At 36.6% G+C, this 15140-nt stretch overlaps 2 protein-coding genes across 2 annotated transcripts; one reads left to right on the plus strand and one right to left on the minus strand.

Moving 5' to 3' along the window:
* Nucleotides 1–7396: 7396 nt before the first annotated feature.
* Nucleotides 7397–9800, minus strand: LOC123686588. Its single transcript, XM_045626821.1, has 4 exons — nt 9671–9800; nt 8792–8967; nt 8358–8428; nt 7397–8243 (listed from the first exon to the last, which is right to left on the minus strand). Exons 1-4 carry the CDS (start codon nt 9798–9800, stop codon nt 7397–7399), a joined length of 1224 nt encoding a protein of 407 aa, XP_045482777.1.
* A 3772-nt stretch (nt 9801–13572) lies between these two features.
* On the plus strand, nt 13573–14055 carry LOC123686589 (leucine-rich repeat-containing protein 47-like). The gene has a single exon (XM_045626822.1). It carries the CDS (start codon nt 13573–13575, stop codon nt 14053–14055), a length of 483 nt encoding a protein of 160 aa, XP_045482778.1.
* The last annotated feature ends 1085 nt before the right edge of the window (nt 14056–15140 follow it).

The raw sequence follows: 15140 nt of genomic DNA on the forward strand, positions 1-15140 counted from the left end.
ATATATTTTTTGAAAGACTCGCGTCGTTGCTTGAGCTTCTCACTAAAGAAAAATCAACCAAATATGTGTTAATTGGTGATTTTAATGTTGACTTTCTGAAGCCAGGAGATAAAAATTATCAAGCTTTGATGGCTATTTTACAGTCATATGGAGTACAGGTAATGATTAGTGAACCAACCCGTGTAACCTTCCATTCTTCTTCTTGCTTGGATAATATCTTGACGAATATTCATGATGGCCATGTAAGAGTTCTGCAGCCACACTTGTCAGATCATAGTGCCATTTCTGTTGAGTTTAATATTGATACTATGAAAGTTTCTAATCTAGAAAATCGCATTAAATATCGTGCTTTTAGTCAAAATAACATAGTGACGTTTCTCGAAACCCTTTCAGATGTTGATTGGTCCCCATTGTATGCTTTCGGTGGTAGTGACGTTGACGGTATGTGGTCTTATTTTTCCAGTCGTTTCAAATATTTATTTGAAAACGCATTTCCTTTTAAAGTAGCAACAAAAAATTCAAAGAAAAGTTTTAAATCTAACCCACAATTACTCAGAATAAAAAATGATCTTGATATTTTGTATACAATGTCTACAATTGATTCGCAATTTTTCGGGAAATATAAATCTAAAAAACTCGACAGATTTATTTCTAAACTTAAGCAGGAGCATTATGATCACATAATAACCAATTCTGACAATAAATCCAAAGCAACATGGACATTGATAAGAGAACTGAGAGGCAAACAGGATATACGGTCTGGGATACCCTCTGGGGAGCTTGTCACGGTGGCAAACGAGTTTAATAAGTTTTTCAGTAACATGGAAAGAAGTACGCATTCATCACTCGGCAATTTTACTGTAAAATCAAAATGTCATAAATTTTTCTTTATGTTTAACCTTTTACCATCTGAATTAATATCAATTGTTGATAAAATGAAAAATTCCTCATCATATGGTCATGATGGGATTCCTATGAAGGTGCTGAGAAAATGTATACTTTTAATTGCAAAACCCTTAAGTTTCATCATTAATAGGTCATTTATTGAAGGAATATTTCCAGAATCCTTAAAAATATCAGTTGTTAAGCCCCTTTTTAAAAAGGGTTTCCATGAGGAAATGGAAAATTATCGACCAATTAATCTCTTGACATCTTTTTCTAAAATTTTTGAAAAAGTCCTTTCTATCCGTTTAATCTCTTTCTTCAAAAAGTTCCATGTTTTCAGCAAATTTCAACATGGTTTTGTACCACAAAAATCCACTGAAACCGCCATATTTCAACTCTTGAATGAGATTTTAAAGGCCTTGGAGGATGGAAGCATTCCACTTGGTATGTTTCTAGACTTGTCTAAAGCGTTTGACAGTGTAGATCATAAATAATTATTAGAAAAATTAGAGGTTACGGCATTAGGGATAATCAACTTCTATTAATTAGAAGTTATCTCAGTAATCGAAAGCAGAGAGTTGAATTAGTACGGGATAGAACGACTTGTATATCAGATGATGTTACTGTTACTGGGGGTGTGCCTCAGGGGAGTGTCCTTGGACCGCTTTTGTTCTTGATTTACATTAATGATTTGCCGGAGGTGGTTGGTGATCTGGCTTGTATGTTCTCTTTGTACGCTGATGATACTAATATCATAGTTTCTGACGATGATTTGGCCACCGTTATCAATAGAGCTGAAGATGCTTTCGAGTCTATAACTTCCTGGTGTAGTGATAACAGTTTAAAGTTAAACATTGCCAAAACTAACTTCATCTTTTTGCGATCGCTCTCGTCGTTCATTTCCATTGTCAATAGGGATTCTTGATAATGATATTACAACTAGTGAGTCTATTAAGTTTTTGGGTGTCCATGTTGATGTTACCTTGAAGTGGCGTCAACATGTTGATTACTTGAATGGGAGACTGCTGTCTGTCTTGTATTCGATCAACGTTTTGAAGCATCAAGTTAGCTTATATGTATTGAAAGTAATTTATTCTGCAAATTTTGAATCGTTGCTGTCATATGGAATAATATTCTGGGGTAACAGCCCATATACTAATACCCTTTTCATTACTCAAAAAATGACGTTGAGGTCGATGTTAAGACTACCTTTTCGGGAATCGTGTAGAGGTTTATTTAAAAAGCATAATATTTTGACTGTACCCGGCTTGTTTGTTTTTAGATCTTTGCTATTCATTTATAAACACAAAGAACTCTTTTCTGACTTTAAGAATCTAAATAATACACGACAAATGATTCCTTATCAACTGCCAAAGGTTTCACTCACACTCACTCAAAAAAGCACAATGTACACTTGTATGAAATTATATAATGCTCTCCCAAAACATTTCTGGGCTATTGGTAGTGTGAGTCTCTATGTAACGAGAGTTCGTCAGTTTATCCTTGATGCAGAACCTTATCATCTAAATGAATATTATAATTACTGTTCCATCATCCAGCATTAGACTGTGGTTTCGTCTGACATGTTTCAATTTTATCATTTGCACCTGTTGTATCTGTGATAATCTTTGAAATAAATATACCGACTTTTGCCTATACGCGTAGGATTTCTCCTCGCCGTCGGCTTCTCACTCCTCGCTAAGAGGAACATTCACTCAATCCCAGATATTTAAAATATCAGAAGGGCAGAGCTCGGTCGTGTCCGGTCGTTGTGGTCCCCCTGGTTCTCGTCGAACTTCTGGTCCTCTCACACGTGATCCTTGGACCTGTCCTTCGCTTCCTAGGAATTTTCTCACCGTCCTTGCAGTACCTAAAAGAACAGCTTTTTGCATTATATTACATATATACTCACTAAGACCTAGTTGCTTGATATTTCTCTTGAGATTTTTGGGTACTATTCCTGTTGTTGAGATGATAATTGGAATAGTTCTCGTTGATATCATTCCCCACTGGCGCTTTATCTGAAATTCGAGGTCCCTATATTTTGAAATTTTTTCGACCTCTTTTTGACGCATGTTGTTGTTATTGGGTATTGCTACGTCGATGAGTATTGCTGCCTTTTGATGTTTATCAACTAGCAATATATCTGGCCTGTTGTGAGGGACTGTTTTATCAGTCAAAACTGTACGATCCCAGTACAGTTTATAGCGTTCGTTTTCCAGGATGGTTTCCGGTCGGTATTTGTAGTATGGCACTTTTTCAGAATGAATTAGTGTTAATTTAGTTGCCATTTCTTGGTGTAGAATCTTTCCTACTGCATCGTGTCTCTCTTTATATTCATTTCCTGCAAACATTTGACATCCTCCCGTGATATGTTGGATTGTCTCATTCGTTGGACACCCATAACGGCATCGATCGTCAGTAATAGTTCGATCCTTTATGATATGCTTGCAGTAATTTATTGTTGAGATCACTTGATCTTGGATGGCTAAAAGAAATCCTTCCGTTTCTGGATACATCGCACCTGATGTGAGCCAATAGTTCGACGCTTCAATGTCGACATGATCCTGGTTCACCTCGTTGAAATGTCGTCCATGTAGGGGCTTTTCTCTCCATCTTTGCATTTTTTCTTGGATTGTCTGGTGGTTGTATGACAATTGCTCCTTGTGCAGTTGCAAAGGTGTTGATTCGTCTGCTTCACACAGTACTTTGTAGATCTCTGACGTGCCTGATTTGTCTTTGAAGTATGTTCGTAGGCATTCAATTTGACCATTGGCAAGTTCCATGATGTCTAGCAGACCTCTGCCTCCTTTATTCCTCGGCAGTGTCGTCCTCTCATTGCTACTTTTCGGATGGTGCTTGTGTGCTTTCGTCATCAAGGTTCTCATTTTGCGTTGCAGGTTTTCCATATCTGTTTTGCTCCATGGAATGATACCGAAAGAGTATGTGAGAATTGAACATGCATATGTGTTGATGGCTCTCGTCATGTTCTTGCTGTTGAGGTTTGTTTTTAAAATTTTGTTGGAAATAATAATAATAATAAGTTCCAGTCTTGGAATTGATATTAATAATAATAATAATAATATTTATTTCTATATTATTTTTATTTCTTATATAGAAATAAATATTATTATTATTATTATTATTAATATCAATTCCAAGACTGGAACTTTGCGCTGCTTTGTTGTTGTCCAAATTAATGAAGTATGTAGAATCCGTATATCGCGCAAGAGGTAAAGTTGAAAGAATATATGCCTGCAGTGATTCGCAGATCGCATTATCTTGGATTTCGAGTTCACCTCATAGGTGGCAAACATTTGTGGCTAATCGCGTGTCATTAATCCAAACCAACATTTCTAGAGAAGATTGGTTTTTCGTTCGGGGCCGTGAAAATGTGGCTGACATTATTTCAAGAGGATTGTATCCCCGCGAATTCATAGAAAATAAGGATGTTTGGCTTTCAGGTCCGAAATGGTTAAAGGAAGACATTAAGAAATGGCCTTCAGTAGGTATTAAAAATTTAGAGTTGCCTAATGATCTGCCTGAAAAACAGAAACTCACTTTCGTTTCTATAGTTGAAACTTCAGAGAATATTTTCTATTCTCTTATTCAGAAATGTTCATCATTCCAAAGGTTATGTAACATTATGGTTTTCGTATTACGATTCACCAAATTATTACCTTATCGGAAAGAAATAGCTATTTCTGATATAGATGAAGCAGAAAAATATTTCATTAAGATACTACAGAAGATACGGTTTGCGGATCTTTTGTTGTGTTTGAAAAAAAGAAAAATAATTCCCTCAAATTTTAGGAATTTATCGCCATTTCTGGATAACAATGAAATTATTCGTGTAGGAGGTCGAATCTCAAATGCAGAAATAGGTTACAATCATAGGCATCCTTATCTTCTCCCAAAAAACGAACATTTCGTGAAAATTTTGATAGATAATTATCATAGAAAAAATTTCCATACCGGTTCACATTTATTGCATTCTTTGATAAGGACAAAATATTGGATCATTTCTGCTCGTACTATGATTCGTCAGAGAGTTAGAGCTTGCAATATATGTTTCAGATTCAAACCTAAAGCTTCCTATCCATTGATGGGAAATTTACCTCCTTACCGAGTAAATATTCCGCCGAAATCGTTTATAAATACCAGGGTTGATTATGCGGGTCCTTTTTCGATTACCTTGACTCGACATAGAGGAGTAAAAACGCAAAAGGCTTATGTTTGTTTATTTGTCTGTTTAGCTACCAAAGCTTTACATTTAGAACTTGCGTCAGACTTATCTACTGACACATTTTTAGATTGCCTCAAAAGGTTTTTGAGTAGAAGAGGCCCAATTCAGACCCTTTACTCGGATAGAGGAACGAATTTTGTAGGAGCTAAACGCCACTTAGATTCCTTGAAGAAATTCATCGTCTCAAGCGATTACACAAATTCTCTCAAAAACATTCTTATTAAAAATCAGATTAGTTGGAAGTTTAATGTTCCATTAGCGCCTCATATGGGTGGTTTATGGGAGGTCGATGTCAAATCGATGAAAACCCATTTGTTTAAGGCAATAGGACATCAAATTATTTGTTATGAAGAATTCGCTACTGTTTTGGCCCAAATAGAAGCACTTTTGAATAGTCGCCCTTTATGTGGGTATATTAGTAGTGATCCATCCTATCCTGAAATGCTTACGCCCGCTCATTTTACTTTGAATACGCTACAATGTTTACCATCCATTGACGTCTCAAATATCGCTTCTAATAGATTACATAGAAAGCAACTGTTGGATCAAATAGTTCAGTCGTACTGGAAACGTTGAAAGAACGAGTATTTGAGTCAACTTCAGGTACGCACGAAGTGGACACAAAATTCAAGTCCCCTCACACTCGGAACAATAGTTGTTCTTATGAATGAAAGTACTCCTGTCCTTCAATGGCCTTTAGGTATCATAGTTGAGGTTTTTCCAGGAAAAGACGGTATTGTTAGAGCCGCGTCTGTCAAAACAAAACATGGAACATATCAAAGGCCAGTTACTAAATTGTGTCCTTTGCCGACACAATGAATGCACCATTTTTCATTTTTTTTTTTTTGTGAATTTATCTCAGTTTTTAATTCATTGAGTAATTTAATAATTGGAGAATGAGTACCATCCCCAATGGTGAGGGAGGATGTTTGCGCATTTATTATATTTTCTTGTATTACCTTGCGTGAAAACATAGGAAGAACATCTGTCGATCGCGTCTTCACCAGATCACGTAGTATTAGTAGTTCAGTATTAATTTGATTGTTTACGCTGAAGGATATCGCTCCCGTTTTTCATTCGAAATAAAATATTAGTTCGCCTGCTTAGAAATTCCGCTATAAATTATAGAAACTTTCGCTATTATTAACAATAGAAAATCCGCTAAACCAAAAAACTTTAGTGCACCCGCTATCAAATAGTTTTATTCGCAATAGAAGGAAGTGCCAATAGTGTCTTCCAGTATTGGGTGGAAGCCGACAAGGAAAATAGCAGAAAAGACGCTTGTTGAGACCCTTCGCTCCTTTTTCTACCCCACAACCCCACCTATCTCCTTTGATTCACGAAGGGTAAAATACGTTAGCACAAGGATTAGATTTTGGTGAGTTGAATTTTCAGCAGTTTCCACAATTCTTTTTAAATCTATACAGTCCATTACAATTTGCCATAACACTTATCAATCTTCCAATTGATGATCTTGATTTCCAAATTAAGAATGTCATGTCTCAGCTTCTCAACTATATTGGAAACTCTCCGGTTATAGGGATGTTTTTCCTGACATAAGGAATAAATACATCTCACCTCGTTAACAATATGTTTGGGATACACTCCATTTTTTCTACATCTCAACAAAAATATTCTATTGTTGATCGCTGCAGCTAGCTTTCTGTTGTCCTTAGACCATTCTTTGAAGTGGACCACCATGCTAATACCATATACCGTCAAAATATGATTGAAGAACCCCATGTCGAAAGTTATGCGACCAATGGTATCAATAAAAGCACTTATCGTTCCTAATATCAATAGAATAGGTGAAGGTATCAGTCACAAGGAACTATTTATGTATAATTTATTCAGCAGCAACGTTTCGGGAAATTTATTCCCTTCCTCAGGCTAAAAACAATTTTACCTAAATTAGTAATGGGTAGCATGAGATCTGGAATATGAACTAACTACAAATTTACTCTTAGCAAACAACACAATATAGAACAAACACACAGGTTCACCCTGTATTACAATTGAAAAAACAAACAATCATCTTTCGAAACTGGAACATAAAAAACGCAAATGAAAATTACACCAGCTCACCTTGTGAATAAGAAATTACGATGTGAATCATTTGAAGAAATTCAAATGCGTGGAGAAAATAAAAATAACAATTTTCTTTCATTTCGAGGATACAAACAAACTTTTTGACGTATCGATCGCAGGTTCATCCATTCGAATGTAACACAGAACTGCACCAGATGGAAAGTGATGTCATGAAAATTATAATTTTATTTCTTTAATCAGGTTCGAATATACGATGTTCAGTGAACCTATATCAGACCGTGCATTGATTGAATTAGGGTGTCTCTTGATGAAGAGCATCTCTTTGCAATTGCGTTTGAACCAATTGTTCTCCCTGATCAGAATTTTCGCGTCATCAAAATCAAACTGATGTCCCTCAGACATGGCATGATGTGCAAGCGCAGTTGTGTTGGATTGTTTCATGCAATCTGATTGATGTTGTTTAATCCTGGTACCAAAATACTGTCTAGTTTGTCCGATATATGTACCTGTACAATCTTTACAATTGACTTTGTAAACCAAACCCGATTGCCTGTAATCTGGATCCTTGTCCTTAAGTTGGGAAAATAGTTTTCCGACAGTCTTATTATAATATGAGACGATAATTGATGACGAATTCCTCATAACTTTAATCAACCTCTGGCTTAATCCCGGTATATAAATAACTTTATTGTACTTTTTATCAGCACCATCCGAGTCAGGGGGACAACTAGGAGTCACTATAGGAGTAGAAGTGTGAAAAATTCTACGAACAAGGCTTCTCGGGTACCCATTCTGAATGAGTAAAGTTGCTTGCTCTCTAAAATTTTTTGTATGGAATGACTCGTGAGACATACCGAGGATCTTATGTCTTATGGATTTGATCATTGCAATTTTTTGAGATGTGGTATGTAACGAACTGAAATGTAATGTTCTGTGAGAAGCAATAGGCTTAGAGTATAAATCCGTCTTCAAGTGTCCGCCCTCTCTTATGATCCAGACATCCAAAAACGGAATTCTACCATTTTCTTCAATTTCATGTGTGAATTGTAGGTCACAATGAAAGCTGTTAAAAATTCTCAAAACAATTTCTATTTTATCACGAGGGACCGCCATGATTATGTCATCAACATAGACAAAGATAAAAGGTATAAAAAAGTCCAATGACAACAGAACAAACTTGATGAGACTGTTCATAATTAATTCAGCTAAAATCGGTGAAGCCGGGTTGCCCATAGCCGAGCCTCTGACCTGTGCATAAAATTTACGATTATACTGAAAATAACTATTTTTGAACACGAAGTTTACTATCGTAGCGATGATATCTAGAGGAATATCTATAAAATTCCTGAATACACGCCAGTTTTCATGTAACAATCGTATCACTAGATCTTTGGGAATATTCTTTAAAAGAGATTTTACATCCACGCTTATCAAGACATACCCCTCGGGAATGTCTGGTATAGTACCAATTCTAGAAATGAGATCAACAGAGTTTTTAATCGAGTACGAGAATAAGGGTCTGATTTTTCCCAACATAGCGCAAAGAAACTTCGAAATATTATATGTAGGTGCATTACAACAAGATACTACCGGTCCCAGTGGATAACCTACCTTATGAACTTTAACTAGACCATAAATTTTAGGGGGAATGGAATTATATTTTCTCAACTTTTTTCCTTCACTATCTGTTATTAGCAAACAAGTTTCCAAATGTTTGACAAGTTTTTGAGATTCAACCTGGATCTTGATTGTTGGTTCTGATTTAAGAGGTTTATACGTTACAGAATCTGAAAGCAAATCCATCATTTTTTGTTCATATTCAACTCTATCTATTAAAACAGTTTTGTTGCCTTTGTCTGTCTGCATTAACCACGTATATGTCTGGATTGTTTTTGAGGTAATTACGAGTTTTCTTGAAAATATACAGTAAATATCTGTGAAAAATATCAGATGAATTGGTTTTCAAGTTCTTATAAAAACCGTAGATTATATTACATAATGTTGCACGTAAACCATTCTTATCATCATTATTAAGGCTATCATGAGACATAATAAAGTTTTCAATATCCGACAACAAATCTAACCAAGGGAAATCTTTAATATCATATGGAAGAGAAAATTTAGGACCCAATGATAATAGTTTGGTAACAAAATCAGGAATTTGTTTGGTGGTCAGGTTCATGAACCAACTAGATTGCGTAATCAAAGATGATATTGTAACAAGTTAAGTGAGCTGGTGAAACTTTTTGACATTACAATCGCGAACTCGTCTGAATGTTTAGTGAAAAAATTTCATGCAATTGTTTTCTACATCATGTGGAACTGAATCGCCAATAACATTCTTATGATGTGCAATATTTTTACGTAGCTTATCAATCTTCCAATTGATGATCTTGATTTCCAAATTAAGAATGTCATGTCTAAGCTTCTCAACTATATCGAATACTCTCCGATTATAGGGATGTTTTTCCTGACATAAGGAATAAATACATCTCACCTCGTTAACAATATGTTTGGGATACACTCCATTTTTTCTACATCTCAACAAAAATATTCTATTGTTGATCGCTGCAGCTAGCTTTCTGTTGTCCTTAGACCATTCTTTGAAGTGGACCACCATGCTAATACCATATACCGTCAAAATATGATTGAAGAACCCCATGTCGAAAATTATGCGACCAATGGTATCAATAAAAGCACTTGTCGTTCCTAATATTTATAGAATATGTGAAGGTATCAGTCACAAGGAACTATTTATGTATAATTTATTCAGCAGCAACGTTTCGGGAAATTTATTCCCTTCCTCAGGCTAAAAACAATTTTACCTAAATTAGTAATGGGTAGCATGAGATCTGGAATATGAACTAACTACAAATTTACTCTTACCAAACAACACAATATAGAACAAACACACAGGTTCACCCTGTATTACAATTGAAAAAACAAACAATCAACTTTCGAAACTGGAACATTAAAAACGCAAATGAAAATTACACCAGCTCACCTAGTGAATAAGAAATTACGATGTGAATCATAAACTAGAGAGAAAAACTAGAGCACAGATTTCTACGCTGAATGCTGCCCGTGAGGAGCTCAAGAGAAGACAGGATTTGGGGGATACTGATATTACTATCAAATATATCAAGGGAATTCCAACTGTTGTATCACTACCACCTGGAAAGAAGAATGAAGATTCAAAAAACTAACACCTCCCAATAGCTGGACAATTTTATATACTAATATTCAATCACTTTCTTCAAAATTTCCAGAACTACTCTCTTATGTCCAACTACATAAGCCAGTCTTGATATTTATTTCTGAAACTTGGCTGCAACCTTTCATACCAAATTCAATATTTGACATCCCTGGCTATAGGCTCTTTCGCGACGATAACTTGGACTGTCTGGGTTATCGGGGTGTTTGCATCTATGTGAGTTCACACATATCCGCTTCCTTCGGAGTTGATGTAATTCATCATAATTGAACGGATAAAGACAACCTTTTCCTAAAAATAACTAAACCTTGCTTTTCCTTGCTAGTAGGTTGTATCTACTGACCTCGCCCCAGCTCTGCTGATTGGAGCTGTGCTCAGTTCATGCGGCAGTCATCTTTAGATTACAATAACATGTTGATTACAGGAGACTTCAACTGCCCTGAAATTACCTGGCCCATAGTTCAGTTGCCTTCAGTGAATTTTCCGTCCTTTCCTTATGCAGAAATAGTTTCTAACTCAGCACTTCAGCAGTTGGTGGAGAACCCCACCAGATATCGCCTCGGACAAAATCCATCCACATTAGATTCATTTTTCACATCAGACCCAGACACTGTATCAGAGATTCAATATTTTGCACCATTCGGAAAATTTGACCATTCAACTTTGGCCACTGAAATCCAGTTACAGGCTCCCACTTCCCAAAATAGTCAATTCAAAACCATAAGGAAAGTGAACTATGACGGCATTGCTGCGGAACTATCATCGAAGTACTGGAGCTTAATCCTTGCAGACGATCAGATTAATGCTGTATGGTCTACCTTTCTCTCGATTGTTGAGACTGCTATTGCATTCAATACGTATACAAAACAAGTTAAATTTAATCATGTGAGACCCTGGATTGATGATCGTATTTTGGCACTAGTGAGAAGAAAGAAATCTCTCTGGCAGAGATTCTTGAGAACCAGAGCTGATTCGGACTACATAAATCATCGTAACCTTTCCAACTTCGTCAGTAAGGAAATCAAGTCATCCAAGGCAGCATTTGAGAACTATTTGGTCTCGTCCAGGAACCCTAAACGGATGTTTGAATACGTAAGATCCTTCCTCAATTCTAAGGTTGGGGCACCGATTGTTAGAAGGCTTGATGGTAACATGTGTGGGAGTCCTGTGAAGTCGGCGGATGTACTCGCTGATGTCTTCTCTTCAGCTTTCACCTCAGAGCCACCTGGACCTATCCCGACTTGCCAAACAGAACGGTCTATTCATGAGATGTCACATGTTTCGATTGATGAAGAAACCGTTGAGAAATACCTCTTGGAACTAAAAGTTGATACCTCTCCTGGACGTGATGGTATTACCTCACGTTTACTTAAATATTGTGCTAAGGCTATGGCGGTGCCTTTATCCATCATATTCTCCAAGTCATTCCGAGACTCTTGTCTTCCATGTGACTGGCTGTCTGCCACTGTTACGCCAATTTTCAAGAAGGGTGATAAGCTCTCACCACTGAACTATCGTCCAATAAGTCTAGTCTCATCAGTCGCCAAAGTTCTAGAACGCATAATCTGTGACCAACTTATCAAATTTGCTATGGAACACTCTGTCATACCGCGGGAGCAACACGGCTTCATTCCCGGTCGCTCCACTCTTACTAATCTTCTAACAGGTCTGTCTGCTTGGACTGAGTCGTACGACCGCGGCATTCCGGTGGACGTTTTGTATCTTGACTTTTCTAAATCCTTTGACCGGGTTCCACACAGGCGTCTCATTTCGAAGTTGGAGCATCTCGGCGTTCGTGGAAATCTCCTGAGCTGGATTTCAGTTTTTTTATCCAACAGAACATTTCGTGTGGAAGTGGGTGATGTTTTATCTTCATCCAACAGAACAGTTGGGTCAGGCGTGCCGCAGGGATCGGTTCTTGGGCCCATTCTCTTTCTCCTGTACACATCCGATCTGCCACGTATTTTAAAATCCCCTTGCCTCCTCTTCGCGGATGACACGAAGTTGTACAACAAACCTCTTTCATCGTATAGCACTCTTCAGGAGGATTTAGACCGGTTGGTTCAGTGGTGTTCTGATTGGTTGTTGCCTTTGAATGTTGAAAAGTGCTCAGTTCTACACATTGGCAAAACAAACCCATCTTTTCACTACCGTCTTGATGGTAAATCCCTTTCTTCTGTTTCGCATCAGTGTGACCTTGACGTGACTGTCATGACCGACCTTTCGTGGTCCAAACATATTGCGCATATTACTAGCAAGGCAAAGCAGACTGCTTTCATTCTTTCAAAATCTTTTAACGGTTGTAACAACGCTACGCTCAGTAAACTAATAAAATATTATGTGCGACCTATTCTGGAATATGCAGGACCAGCGTGGTGGCCTTCATCTCGAGCGGACGCAGATGAAGATCTGCGTCCGCTCGAGTTACCCACCGTTGAACCGACTCCAGAAGTGGAGTCGGTTCAACGGTGGGATTTCCTTATGGACCCATTAGACCTTCTTATGAAGAAAGACTGCAACTCTGCAATCCAATAACGAATTGGAGGAATTTCCTGATGTTTGTAATGCTGAATTAACTAATTTAATTGAGTTAAAATTGAGTCAGAATCAAATTCAGTTGATTCCTGCAAAAATAAATATATTGCCATTGTTGAAAGTATTAGATGTGGGTTCTAATAAAATTAAGAGTTTACCAGGCAATTTAGGAGACTGTGGAAAATTAAAAGAATTAAATGTGAAGCAGAATCCAATTTGCGACAGAAGACTATTGAAACTACTTGACCAATGTAGAACGAAGCAAATTTTAGATTATGTCAGGCAACATGGTCCAAAAACAGCAAGATATGTACAGGGTAATTCCAAAAAAGGGAAGAAAAATCACAGAATATCTGAAAATGCGGATGAAATCTCATCTAATTCAGAGTTTAAGTATAAAATTACAGTTTTTCGTGCCAAAGATGATGATTTTGCTGTTATCATTTCTAAGAATGTGGAAGCAGTGAGGAAATAGATAATCTGCTGTATAGTACAAAGTATTGTTTTTAATGAAAGTACTTTGAAAAAGTTTTTACAACTTCAAAATAAAATCCATGAAAATGATTGTTGTAAAAGGAATGCAGCAACTATAGCAACACATGATTTCAAAAAGCTGGGCACTGGAAACTTAACATATACGACCATGAAACTCGATGAATTGAAACTGAGACCGTTGAACAGAAGTGAAGAAATGACTGGGCAAGAACTGTTCGAGAAACTCCAAATTGAAGCTGAAAATTTTAGAAAAGAGAAGAAACGTAATACCTACTCTGGCATACACAGATATTTGTATCTTATTGAAGGAAAACCAGAATTCCCTTGTCTACTTAATTCAAAGGGAGAAGTTATTTCTTTTCCTCCTATTACAAATGCAGACATTTCACAGATGGAACTTGGCTCAACCGATATATTTTTGGAAGTAACTAGTTCAGAATCGCTTCAAATATACAAAAATGTAATGAACAACCTACTCAGAGAAATGGTGTTACTTTTTGAAGCAGATTTAAATGTTCTACAGGTTAGAATAAATGATGAGGAAGGGACGATGAAGAATGTGTATCCTTCAAAGGCAGATCTCAATTTTTCTGATGAAAACCTCATTCAGATTATAAGAGTCAATTTATGAATGAAATTTTGAATCATGGCAACAACATGTCATTTCAATAGTTTTGCTATTGCCTGTTAAATTATTAAGTTTTCTTTTTTCTTTAAATTTAGTTTTTTTAGAATGAACTTAATTTAATTGCTTATTTTTCATGAAAAACTTTGTTGTTATATGTTTCGATTTCAATCTATATTGTACATCGATTTTGTTTAAATAAAAATAAATAATACTTGACTTCAGTTTGCCAAACTTTGAAGACAGGAGAACAAGAGGCGATATCATTTTTACCTTTAAAGCCCTTCGCAATCATTTTGGCGACGATATCCGTCACTTGTTTTCCAGAAACCACAATCACCTTAGGGGCCATTCACTTAAGCTTAGGAGAGAACAGTTCCGCACGCCTCAGAGACAGCAGTTCCTCACAAATAGGGTGTTCCACTTATGGAACAGTCTACCGAGTGATCTTGTAGATGCAACCTCCACCAACGCCTTCAAGAATGGATATGACTGATGGATTACTCAACCTCGAGAATAATACGTCCTAATATTTTTCTCATTGTACACCATAATTTGTGCTTTGAGTTATATTTAGTTTCCGAATGTTATTTTTTTTTTAATTTTGGGTTTATAGGTATTTGTACCTCTACTCTTATTGAAACAATAATAATAATAATAATAATAGTCTGTGGTGACCTATAACATGCCTACCATCAATATACAAAATCATCACACCAACTACCTTTAACTCCAAAGCGCGTTGGATAAGAAGAGAGGAGAAATCATGTGAGACCATAAAAAGTATGCCACAAAGTGTAATAACGTCTGAAGAATTACAGGAAATATTGAAGAACACTCACAATTGGAAATCTCCAGGCCCAGATGGAATTCACAACTTCTGGTTGAAGAAGTTTTGGTGTCTGCACGGCAGGCTAGTCGAATACATAAATAACATAATAAATAATCCAACAGAAATGCCAACATTTTTAACAACAGGTATCACTTACCTAATACCGAAGGATTTTCAAAACACTATGGATCCATCAAAATACAGACCTATAACATGCCTACCAACAATATACAAAATCATCACATCATGTTTAGCATCT

This window comes from Harmonia axyridis, chromosome X (genome assembly GCF_914767665.1).
Source record: "Harmonia axyridis chromosome X, icHarAxyr1.1, whole genome shotgun sequence".
NCBI lineage: Eukaryota > Metazoa > Arthropoda > Insecta > Coleoptera > Coccinellidae > Harmonia > Harmonia axyridis.

Excerpts from the sequence above, each read along its gene's own strand:
- LOC123686588 (XM_045626821.1), bottom strand. The coding sequence starts at position 9,800 with ATGGTGGTCCACTTCAAAGAATGGTCTAAGGACAACAGAAAGCTAGCT. Across the intron at positions 8,968-9,670 it reads TATTGTTAACGAGGTGAGAT|ATTCTGTAACGTATAAACCT; the intron begins GTATTTATTCCT and ends ATTTGCTTTCAG. Across the intron at positions 8,244-8,357 it reads ATTATGAACAGTCTCATCAA|CTTTCATTGTGACCTACAAT; the intron begins GTTTGTTCTGTT and ends AATTTTTAACAG.
- LOC123686589 (XM_045626822.1), top strand. The coding sequence starts at position 13,573 with ATGAAACTCGATGAATTGAAACTGAGACCGTTGAACAGAAGTGAAGAA.